This window comes from Bufo bufo, chromosome 1 (assembly GCF_905171765.1).
Source record: "Bufo bufo chromosome 1, aBufBuf1.1, whole genome shotgun sequence".
Taxonomy (NCBI): Eukaryota; Metazoa; Chordata; class Amphibia; order Anura; family Bufonidae; genus Bufo; species Bufo bufo.
Genome location: NC_053389.1, coordinates 475,587,836 through 475,600,587, shown reverse-complemented (window position 1 = coordinate 475,600,587; position 12,752 = coordinate 475,587,836). Strand labels below are relative to the sequence as shown.

Sequence of the window (12,752 nt, the reverse complement as noted above, 5' to 3'; positions counted from 1 at the left end):
GGGGGGGGGGGGGGGAATCCCTCTTTATGTAATTTGGGGAGGGAATGGAAGATGGGGACCACTGGATAAGAGACAAAAATATATTCAAATTGTTTTTGGTCCAAGTATCCACTATCCTGTCCCTCCTCCAAGATACTCCTCAAAAGGGTTTGGAAAGGAGCGGTGGGATCCTGTTTCAACTCAGTATAGGTGGCGGAATCAGAGCATAAGCTCATTTTGTGCGGCATACACGAGTCTATCCAAGATAACCACCGCTCCCCCCTTATCAGCCTTTCTCACAATTATGTCAGACATACTTTTCAATTCTTTTAACGCTCTGCGTTCACTGGCCATAAGATTATTTTTACTATCATTTGTATCCCTACTCTGAGAAACCCTATCAAGTTCAACCAAATCACGTTCTACATTATCTTGGAATTGATCAAGAGCGGGGGTGCGTGACTGAATGGGATAAAAGTCTCTGTTATAGGTGCGAAAATTATTCGCAAAGTCACTATGCACCTGCGGCTCTGGATCAATCCCAGAGAGAAAACGCATAGTCTGCATAGAAGCAATGTGTGATAATTCCTGAAAGGAAAAGGAAGACATCTGATCAACAGAAAAATTTGACTGCGTTGTATCAGCCTCTGCAGAACCTATACCAACATTATCTATATATCAGAAAAGTGTTTTTTAATGGTAAGATTGCGTGCAAAACGGTTGACATCAAGTAAAGTGCGATATACATCAAAGTGCACTGTGGGAGAAAAAGATAAACCTTTGGCAAGTACATTAATTTGCAATTGTGAGAAGACCTTGGCTGATAGGTTAATGACTTGAATGCTGTTTAAGTCTTTCTGTGGTGTGACGGATAGCGACCTCCTCCTTGCATGCTTCCGCCCTGCACGGCGTTTTTTGCAGGCCTTATAATAGCATTTGTATTGGGATTGGTGTCATGTGCAGTGCCCGAATGGTTAGCAGAGGATAACACAGATGATTCTGGGGCAGAATCAGAGGATTCAGCGTCAGTGGAGCTAAAAGCCACTTTGTTACCTCTATTCTTTTTATAGTACTGACGTCGTTTCATAATAGAGCGAGGTGTATAGGTACGCGTATCAGCCCAATTGTACACATTATTTGACCTATAATCCTGCAAGTCACGGTTGTATTTCTCTTGTTTGATGTGAGTCAAACTGTCCTCCATTGTATTTAAACTCTTTTGGAGTTTCTGATCCAGTTCTATGAATGTCTCAGTATTAGGGCTCATTCAGACGGCCGTATGCTGTCCGCAAAAATACTGAATGCTATCAGTTTTTTTGCAGATCCGCAAAAAAACGGATCTGCAAAAAAACGGATAGCATTCAGTATTTTTGCGGACCCATAGACTTCAATGGGGCCATGTCCTGATTTTCACGGACAAGTATAGGACATGTTTCATTTTTTTTGCGGATCCGCAAAAAAACGGATAGCATTCAGTATTTTTGTGGACAGCTTACGGCCGTCTGAATGAGCCCTTAGCCAGAGGGGTTATCAATTCCTGTGTAACCTTAATTTACTCACGAAAGTGGATAGTGATTGTTCCTCATAAGAAATAATAAGTTCCATAAGTTTAAATGAACAGTCAGATAAAATGAGTTGCCACTTGCTAGTGAAGAAGTCATCAGAGTAGACGGTAGTAGGTTTTTTTCGTAGGCGCAAGCCGCACGGTATCATCTGCTTGTCCAAATACTTAGTTAGGCTTGTTAAATCCCACCAGGTTCTCATCTCCTTGGTGAGCAGTTTTTCCAAGGATAACATTTGGATCTTCAGATTCAGAGTATCCTGCGTATCTTTGTTATCCACATCAAATATAGTATTCATTTTTAGCAATTATCTCCTTGGGTTGGTTTTTGAGTCTTTATTCCAATTTCTCATTACCCTTTAGAGATTACCTCTGCAAAGTTGTATTATTTCTTATGCAGCATAAATTATTTTATGTTTAATGGGAGGTTTTTTCTCCAATGCAGAGGAGTCTCTATGGGGGCCCATTTCTCACCATCGCTTGCAAACATTTATATGGCATGGTGGGAACATCATTTTTTTATTCTCTGATTCCAACCCATGGAGTGGATCCGTCCGGTGGTACGGTCGCTACATCGATGACCTGCTCTTTGTTTGGTCGGGCGATGTAGCGGCCGTACCATCATTCGGATCCTTCCTCAATGCTAATAATTGCAATTTACGTTTTTCTCTAAATTCGCATAAGACCCTAATATCCTTTTTGGATTTGTGTTTGGTGGAGGACGTGGGGGATGGCCGTGTACAGAGTCGCACCTATAGAAAAGCAACCACAGGAAATACCATCCTGCATGCGGGATCCTGTCATCCTGCACATACTGTCCACAACATCCACAGGGGTGAATATATTCGCGCTTTGCGCAATTGCTCCTCTAGTGAAACCTGCATTGAAGAAATGAATACTGTCACCACCCGTCTCCTAGCCAGGAATTATCCCAGCAGACTTTTAAACCGATCCAAAAATATGGTTTCCACTATGTCTCAGGATAATCTCATTTTCCCAAACAATAAGCCCAAACTTGGTCATAAAGAGAAGCAAGTGATTTTTTTCCACAAGTTATAGCTGTGAATACTCACAAATATGTAACATTGTCAAAAGACATTTTCATCTTCTCAAATATGACCAAGTCTGGGGTGATGTTGTAAAAAGCGGTGTTAAATATGTTGCCCGACGTGCTGTTACTATAGCTAATATGGTGAGCCCCTCTCTTTACCAGGATAAACCTGGGTCCCAGCCTACCTGGCTGAGACACATAGGTAATTTTAAATGTGGACATAAAAAATTACATGTTGCTCACATATGAGGATGGGCCCGCATATTCTGTCTACAAGTAATCACACTACTCACACTATTCAGCAATACATTAATTGCAACACCACATATGTGGTATATTGTATAACATGTTCTCTGTGTAATGTACAGTACGTCGGGTGCACATCAAACTGCTTAAAAGTTCGAGTTTGCCGTCATCTCTCTGATGTACCCCATGCTAAAATAAAAAATGTTTCCGCCGCAAGTTTGCATTTTGCTGCGGTTCATAATGGTAATACAGATAGCATGTCAGTACAAGGAGTGGAGAGGGTTAATAGACCAAGCAGAGGCGGTGATCACAAGAAAAAGCTGCTCAATCGTGAGTGCTTTTGGATTTTCAAATTAGGCTCACGGATACCGTCAGGATTGAACAGGCGTCATGATACTATTCTACATTACTAATATTTTTACTTCTCTTTTATTGCATTTTGTAAATTTTATCTTACTTTCTATGTCTTTTTTGGCATGTTGTAATTGTTATGCACTTTATCTGTGGATGATGTCATCAGGAGGTATGTCCTGTACCTGATTGTGATCACCTGTTCTCAGTGGTTCACTATTTAGTCTCGACTTCACCTCCTACTGATGCACATCATGACTAAGGATCCACATCTATAGTGATCCGAAACCGGTCGATTTTCTGCATTGCTGTATGTTGGTTTTCATCTGCACGGGATTAAATAAAGCCTCAAGTATTTTTCTTTCTTTCTATTTGAGTATATATGGCTGCTTCTGATATTGCAGTCCAGTTCCATTCAAAAGAATGGGGCTGATCTGCAATACAAGAACACCCCACTTCACTAGTGACTGATGATAACAGGAAACAATGTATAAATAATAAAAATTTCTAAAAGCCTTTAATCTGAAAATCAGTGTGTGATGCAAGTCGATCTGCGTCATTCCCCAAGCTGTGCTCAAGAGCAGCAAACACTAATGCAATCACGTGTGCCAATGGTACACAACGTTCTCTTGGCTTTTTAATAGATGCTTCAATCTCTTGGCTTTCCCACTGAGGAGGAAGCACTCACTGTTTAGAAACCCTCTAATCTTTGTATGCTTCCTTACATATTGTTGCACTAAAGGGATTTTCCTGTAATGCCGATTTTTAAGCAAGTGCCTGCAGCCTGTCTCCTGATAGAAGATTCGTACTAACCTGCTCCGGTCCTCCTCGCTGCCTCCGTTTTCTCCATATTCCAGCAGTGCATAGACATGGTCACATGCACCGCTCCAGCCAATGACTAGCTTCAGTGGTGATGTGGTCCAAGCGGCATGTTACAATGCATATGCACTGCCAGATTGAAACAGTGCCGAGACCGGAAGATGGAGACAGCGGAGACATGAATCCTCGAATCGAAGATTCGTTTGTGCCATGTGACCACAGAGTGCGAGTGAAGAGCTTGCTATTACTCACGCTCCGTGGCCACCCGCCTGCTCGCACAACGCTGCTTTGGATCCTGACGTGCACACATCGTCAGGACATTTTAGTTCACTGGAGCTGCAGCTGGGCACGAATGGCACTGGGGTGGGGGGAGAGCTGAAGGCACTGGGGTGGGGGGAGAGCTGAAGGCACTGGGGTGGGGGGAGAGCTGAAGGCACTGGGGTGGGGGAGAGCTGATGCACTTGGGCTGAACGCACAGGGAGGAACGAAGAGTGTTGGGGACTGATGGCAGGGGGTCTGATGAGTTTTTATAAAGTTAAACAGTCTATTAATTCATTTGTTCTTACGAATAATCGGTAGAATACTCGATTACTAAAATAATCGTTTACTGCAGCCCTACTGTAAAACTCCTTTAAAGGGATTCTGTGATTTTAATATTGATGACCTATCCTCAGGACAGGTCATCAATATCAGATTGGCGGGGGTCAGACACCCGGGACCCCCAATCAGCTGTTGAAGAGAAGGCCGTGCTCCGTGGTAGCACAGCCTTCACTTCACTGTTTATCTGCTCGTCGTCAACATCAGCGGTGATCAGGTGTAATTACAAGCCGTCCCATTCACTTCTATGGGACGGGTCTTTCCCATTCAAGTACAGAGCCGTCCCATAGAAGTGAATTGGGCGGCTTTTTGTAAGTACACCTGCTCACCGCTGCGATTTCAACAGTGAGCAGGTAAACAATGAAGGGAAGGCTGCACTTGCAGCTGATCGGGGGGTGCCGGGTGCAGACCCCCACCGATCGGATATTGATGACCTATCCTGAGAATAGGTCATCAATATTAAAATCCTGGAAAACCCTTTTAAAGAAAAAAAAGTTGGGGGATGTACCAGAATAGACACAATTTGTGGATTAAAATAGGGTCAACCACAAGGAGAATTCAACAATTCAATATTGTGTCCACATTGTATTAGACCCTGCTGGATACATCGGAATCCGTTCCCCAAGTCTACCTCCAACATATGCCAAACATAGAATGTCCCCCCACATTAAATAAATAAAATAAAAAAAACTTACTCCATGAAGTATACTTTATTTTACTTAATACCTCTGTATGGAATAGCGCAGTTGCTTGGCTGTCCTCAAAACCCCGATGGATGGAGAGAGCCAAACATGATTGGCCACATCTCCATACACTGCAGCCTCCAAATTAATCCCCGTTCGAGACAGATACGGGGGTCCCAGAGGTGGGACCTGCATCTATCAGACTTCTATGGCATATACTGTGGATATGTCATAAAAGTCCACTATGGGAATATCCCTTTAATGTGAATCTCCACGTCTGGAGCCACATTAAAGGGATTCTGTCACCTCGTTTTCGGTTATAGAGATGCGGACATGCATGGCTAGATCGCCGCTAGCATGTCCGCAATATACCGGTCCTATAGGGCTCCTTTTATTTTGTTTAAAAAATGATTTTAGAGATATGCAAATGAGCCTGGTAAGGTGCCCAAGGGGCTGTACTAACCTTCCTGGTGCCCAGCCACGCCCCCCCTGTGAAGGAGCCCAGTACCGCCTGCGTCCTCCGAATCTCCTCCTTTCGTCACAGTTAGATTGCCGTAATCTTGCGATGCCCGAGCTCGCGCATGCGCAGGGCCAGAATGGTGTTTCTTCCCTGTGCTGGCATCAGCCTCAGGGAAGGAACTGCGCATGCGCGAGCTCGCGCATCGCGAGATTACGGCAATCTGTGACGAAAGGAGGAGATTCGGAGAACACAGGCGGTGCTGGGCTCCTTCACAGGTGGGCGTGGCTGGGCACCAGGAAGTTTAGTACAGCCCCTTGGGCTCCTTACAAGGCTCATTTACATATCTCTAAAATAATTTGTTAAACAAAATAAAACGACACAGCTTTATGGGACAGATATAATGTGGACATGCTAGCGGCGATCTAGCCGTGCATGTCCGCAGCTCTATAACCGAAAACGAGGTGACAGAATCCCTTTAATGTGGCTCCAGACGTGGAGATTCACATTAAAGGGATATTCCCATAGTGGACTTTTATGACATATCCACAGTATATGCCATAGAAGTCTGATAGATGCAGGTCCCACCTCTGGGACCCCCGTATCTGTCTCGAACGGGGATTACAAGGGTCCATTCACACGTCCTCAACTGTTTTGTGGTCCGCAAAACACAGACACCGGTTATGTGTGTTCCACATTTTGCGGACCACACATAGCCGGCACTATGATAGAAATGCCTATTTTTGTCAGTGGCTACGGACAAGAATAGGACATGCTCTATTTTCTTGTGGGGCCGCGGAACGGAAGTGCAAATGCGGACAGCACATGGTGTGCTGTCCGCATATTTTGTGGCCCCATTGAAAATTGAGGAACAGATGCGGATTCCTTATGCAGATGTTTGAATGGACTCTTAGTTTTGGTCCGTGGTGGCTTTTTTGACCCAGGCCCACTTGGTTCTTGCAGATCTAGTGGTCTGATGGCTCTATAATACACTGCAGTACACTGTATAGTGTACTGCAGTGTATTTTTAATTACACTTAGCCTAATCAGGCTCAGATACACCATGGCCCGATGGTTAGCCCTTTCCATACAGCTGGCCCTAAGTACCACGGCATGGAAGGGGTTAAACGGCTGACATGGGTGCCAGCACCATTGTCGGCCGTTTCAAACAGATTGTCAGCTGTGTATTACAGCTGACACTCTGCTCCCCTTGGCCATCCTGAACAGGGGAGGGGGCGGGCGTCTTGGCTGCTGCGCCGTCCTGAGGGGGGTGGTTCGGGGTCTCCGCTCGGCCATCCTGAACAGGGGGTTTATAAAATGATTATATGGCACTTACTAAATATAAGCTTTGTTGAGATTCTGCACCATTTTCTATATTTCATAAGGACAAGGTTTCCTCTTATTTACAAAGTCTTTTGTGTTGCCCACACCTAGGTCCTGTCCATAAGATGGCCGCTGGTGGAGGGTCATGTGACCGGGCAAATCACCTCCATGTAATGTCTCCTCCATTCATACACTCTGCACTTGCAGTGTTGGGAGTTTAGTGCAGATGCAGACGGCAGGTGCAGTATATTTGAAAGGAGGAGACATCTCATGGAGGTGATTTGCTTGGTCACATGTCCCTCCATCAGCAGCCATTTTATGGACAAGACCTCTGTGTGGACAGCAGCAAAAGACTTGGCAAACAAGGTAGAATACCCCATGAAATATAAAATATGGTGCAGAATTTCAACAATGACTATATTAGTAACGGCAATATTGACATCTCACAAACACAATGGTCAACGGCAGGCAGCAAGTGGCCAACTCCTTTAATATACAGCTACAATGCAAATAATTTACTTTCATATCTACCGTATTTTTCGCCCCATAAGACGCACTTTCCCCCCCCCCCAAAAAAAATGGGGGGGAAATGCCCCTGCATCTTATGGGGCGAATGCTGACAGTTTAACATCGCTGGATGCGATGTACGAGCGAGCGGGGGCCGGGGGAGGGACTGGGAGGAGGAGGAGCTGGGGAATAGCGGCGGGGCGGTGCAGTCAGTCAGTGTACTATAGCCCCGCCGGTATAGTAATATAAAATGTCTTATTCAATTAAAATGTATTACATATGCCCCCTCACTCCTAAATTCCTAATAGTACCTTACATCCTATTCCTAACAGCTTCAGTACAATGCCGGCAGCGTAACTCCCTGATGTCACGTGCCTGCACCGCCTACTTTATGAATGAAGCAGGCGGCGCAGGCAAGTGCCTGCCAGCATTGTACAGAACCTATTAAAAATAGGATGTAAGGTACTATTAGGTATTTAGGAGTGAGGGGGCATATGTAATACATTTTAATTGAATAAGACATTTTATATTTGTATACTGGGGGGGCTGATCCGTGGATGGCACAGTTAAGGGGTGGGGGGGGGGGGTCTGTGGATGGCACATATATAACAGTGCCAGCCACAGATCCCCCCCCCTGTAACAGTGCCAGCCACAGAGCCCCCCCCTGTAACAGTGCCAGCCACAGAGCCCCCCCCTGTAACAGTGCCAGCCACAGATCCCCCCCCTGTAACAGTGTCAGCCACAGATCCCCCCCCTGTAACAGTGCCAGCCACAGATCCCCCCCCTGTAACAGTGCCAGCCACAGATCCCCCCCCTGTAACCGTGCCAGCCACAGATCCCCCCCCTGTAACCGTGCCAGCCACAGATCCCCCCCCTGTAACAGTGCCAGCCACAGATCCCCCCCCCCTGTAACCGTGACAGCCACAGATCCCCCCCCCCCTGTAACCGTGACAGCCACAGATCCCCCCTGTAACCGTGACAGCCACAGATCCCCCCTGTAACCGTGCCAGCCACAGATCCCCCCCTGTAACCGTGCCAGCCACAGATCCCCCCCCTGTAACAGTGCCAGCCACAGATCCCCCCCCTGTAACAGTGCCAGCCACAGATCCCCCCCCTGTAACAGTGCCAGCCACAGAGCCCCCCCCTGTAACAGTGCCAGCCACAGAGCCCCCCCCTGTAACAGTGCCAGCCACAGATCCCCCCCCCCTGTAACAGTGCCAGCCACAGATCCCCCCCCTGTAACAGTGCCAGCCACAGATCCCCCCCCTGTAACAGTGCCAGCCACAGATCCCCCCCCTGTAACAGTGCCAGCCACAGATCCCCCCCCTGTAACCGTGCCAGCCACAGATCCCCCCCCTGTAACAGTGCCAGCCACAGATCCCCCCCCTGTAACCGTGACAGCCACAGATCCCCCCCCCTGTAACCGTGACAGCCACAGATCCCCCCTGTAACCGTGCCAGCCACAGATCCCCCCCTGTAACCGTGCCAGCCACAGATCCCCCCCTGTAACCGTGCCAGCCACAGATCCCCCCCCTGTAACCGTGCCAGCCACAGATCCCCCCCTGTAACCGTGCCAGCCACAGATCCCCCCCGTAACAGTGCCAGCCACAGATCCCCCCCCCTGTAACCGTGCCAGCCACAGATCCCCCGTAACAGTGCCAGCCACAGATCCCCCCCCTGTAACAGTGCCAGCCACAGATCCCCCCCTGTAACAGTGCCAGCCACAGATCCCCCCCTGTAACAGTGCCAGCCACAGATCCCCCCCTGTAACAGTGTCAGTCATCCACAGATCCCCCCTGTAATAGTTTCCTTCACAGATCCCCAGTAATAGTGCCATCCACAGACCACCATTAGTTCCAAACCCACCAAAAGCACACCTTTTGGTTAAAACATTTTTTTTTCTTATTTTCCTCCCCAAAAACCTAGGTGCGTCTTATGGGCCGGTGCGTCTTATAGGGCGAAAAATACAGTATGTTTAGATACATAATTAGAAGATATTAGTTATGCAGTAATTTTGTTAGTTACTAATATGTTACTCACCAAAGCAAACCAGTAGCTCCATCCAGGAGGTACATGACTGATTCCACCCGCATCTTCTGAGCCATACTACACAAGAATAATACATTATGACATGTAAAACAGATAATGGTATCATAATTCCTATCCACTTCACTCTTTTGGATATGACAAGTTTCCCATCACAAGTGAACCTGATTTAAAGGGATTCTGTCACCTGCTTTTACCATTTTAAGCTGGCACCATCGCTATGTTGACTAAAGTACTTTCCTGTTGTACTAACCGCCAGCTCAGAAGTGACCACACACTGAATTCAGTGAGGTCAGCATAGTACAGGCGACAGGTTCCTTTTCATCTAATTTCCTACTAAAGATAAGGCAGAGGAGGAGGCTCCCACTCCCTCCAGTTGTCTTATAGTGAGGAGGAGGGAGAACATGGTAGACTACATCCCTAAGGGCTCTTTCACACTTGCGTTGTCCGGATCCGGCGTGTACTCCATTTGCCGGAATTACACGCCGGATCCGGAAAAACGCAAGTGAACTGAAAGCATTTGAAGACAGATCCGTCTTCAAAATGCGTTCAGTGTTACTATGGCACCCAGGACGCTATTAAAGTAGTAGTAGTGGGGAGCTGGGGAGCAGTATACTTACAGTCCGTGCACCCGGGGCGCTCCAGAATGACGTCATAGCGCCCCATGCGCATGGATGACGTGTCCATGCGATCACGTCATCCATGCGCGTGGGGGCGCCCTGACGTCACTCTGGAGCGCCCGGGGAGCCGCACGGGCGGTAAGTATACTGCTCCCCCGCTCCCCACTACACTTTACCATGGCTGCCAGTACTTTAGCGTCCTGGCAGCCATGGTAACCATTCAGAAAAAGCTAAACGTCGGATCCTGCAATGCCTTTCAATGGGCATTAATTCCGGATCCGGCCTTGCGGCAAGTGATCAGGATTTTTGGCCGGAGCAAAAAGCGCAGCATGCTGCGGTATTTTCTCCGGCCAAAAAACTTTCCGGTCCGGAACTGAAGACATCCTGATGCATCCTGAACGGATTTCTCTCCATTCAGAATGCATTAGGATAAAACTGATCAGGATTCTTCCGGCATAGAGCCCCGACGACGGAACTCTATGCCGGAAGAAAAGAACGCAAGTGTGAAAGAGCCCTTAGCCAGTAAAATGAAATCAATAAAAATATACATTCTAAATGTATTTACATTATATAAACTGATTTGATATACCTGATTTAAGTACTTTCCAGCAAAGAATGTCTGGTAACCAGAGGAATGGAGGAGAGCAGGGAAGGTATATGGCTCTTGTGCCTTCTGCCACGCTTTACTGCTGCAGTTTCCTTCTATTGTGTTGTTGACAACATGGTGGTTATGTGGATACCGGCCAGACAGAATACTGGCTCTGCTTGGACAGCAAAGAGCACTACCAACATACTAAAAAGAAAAATGTAAAGTTTTCATACACAGACTGAACCTCTTCAGCTTCAAATACATACATACTGCTGGTAATCCAACAGTTACTTAACAACTGTCTTGTCTGATCTATGGTAAATCAGTTTGTCAAGTTGTTATCTATTCATACAGTTATCAGGCCACATCCTCCATACATCATCTTTGCTTCCCCCAACATTCTAGTTGACAACCCTCCTATTTCTAATAGCTTAAAGTCATCACATTCCTCAGTTAATGGGGTTTTCCAGTTTTAGCATATTCCTTAGGACAGACCATTAGAAGGGTTCTCCAGGAATTTGATTGCCTATCCTCAGGATAGGCCATCAATATGAGACTGGTCATGGTCCAACCCCCGGAACCCCCCACCGATCAGGTGTGTGAAGAGGCTGTGGTGCTCTGTGAGTGCTTAGGCCTCTTCCTAGGCCACATGACGTCACATTCATTGGTCATATGGCCTAGCTGCTGCTCAGTCCTCAAGTAAATGGGGCTGAGCTGCAACACCAAGCACAGCTGCTATACAATGGACTTAATATAGAGAACTCCCAGCAGCGTCTCAATGTTCTTCAAGATTTATTGCATTCTTCACAATATAGGTTACATACAGACAGGGCGTGTTCCAGCCTGTCCTGGCCTTTTTCAACTGAGTTGGGGGGGCAGCCAATAACAGGCCACGACGGGAAAGAGCGTCCCTAGCATAGCAAGTGCAGCTAGGGAGGCTTGTTCCCATCGCGGCCTGCTATTGGCTGCCTCCCCTCCCGACGCCGGATGTTTTCATCTGCGCGACAGGGAGATGCAGCGTCAGCTGTGCAGACGTCAGAAGCAACGCGGGAGCCGGGTAATTCTAACCTCTGTCAGGGGCCAGGGGTTGGATAACCCCTTTAACCACCTCAGCCCCCCTAGCTTAAACACCCTTAATGACCAGGCCACTTTACACTTCTGACCTACACTACTTTAACCGTTTATTGCTCGGTCATGCAACTTACCACCCAAATGAATTTTACCTCCTATTCTTCTCACTAATAGAGCTTTCATTTGGTGGTATTTCATTGCTGCTGACATTTTTACTTTTTTTGTTAATCGAAATTTAACGTTTTTTTTTGCAAAAAAATGAAATTTTTCACTTTCAGTTGTAAAATTTTGCAAAAAAAACAACATCCATATATAAATTTTTCTCTAAATTTATTGTTCTACATGTCTTTGATAAAAAAGATGCTTGGGTAAAAAAAAAAAAAAAAAAATGGTTTGGGTAAAAGTTATAGCGTTTACAAACTATGGTACAAAAATGTGAATTTCCGCTTTTTGAACCAGCTCTGACTTTCTGAGCACCTGTCATGTTTCCTGAGGTTCTACAATGCCCAGACAGTAGAAAAACCCCACAAATGACCCCATTTCGGAAAGTAGACACCCTAAGGTATTCGCTGATGGGCATAGTGAGTTCATAGAACTTTTTATTTTTTGTCACAAGTTAGCGGAAAATGCAGATTTATTTTATTTTTTTTTCTTAGAAAGTCTCATATACCACTAACTTGTGACAACTTTGTATAAAAAAAAAAAATGGGAAAAGTTGTCTTTTGCCAAGATATTTCTCTCACCCAGCATAGGTATATGTAAAAAGACACCCCAAAACACATTGCCCAACTTCTCCTGAGTACGGTGATACCAGATGTGTGACACTTTTTTTGCAGCCTAGGTGGGCAAAGG

At 46.3% G+C, this 12,752-nt stretch overlaps 1 protein-coding gene across 1 annotated transcript in view; it reads right to left on the bottom strand.

The window, feature by feature from the left end:
• GNS (glucosamine (N-acetyl)-6-sulfatase) overlaps positions 1 to 12,752 on the bottom strand; it is a 53,751-nt gene that overhangs the window by 25,994 nt on the left and 15,005 nt on the right. Inside the window, exons 3-4 of the mRNA XM_040409337.1 lie at positions 10,830 to 11,033; positions 9,615 to 9,680 (exon numbers count right to left, since the gene is read on the bottom strand). Coding sequence (XP_040265271.1) covers positions 9,615 to 9,680; positions 10,830 to 11,033 — 270 coding nt within the window. The remainder of the gene's footprint in view (positions 1 to 9,614; positions 9,681 to 10,829; positions 11,034 to 12,752) is intronic.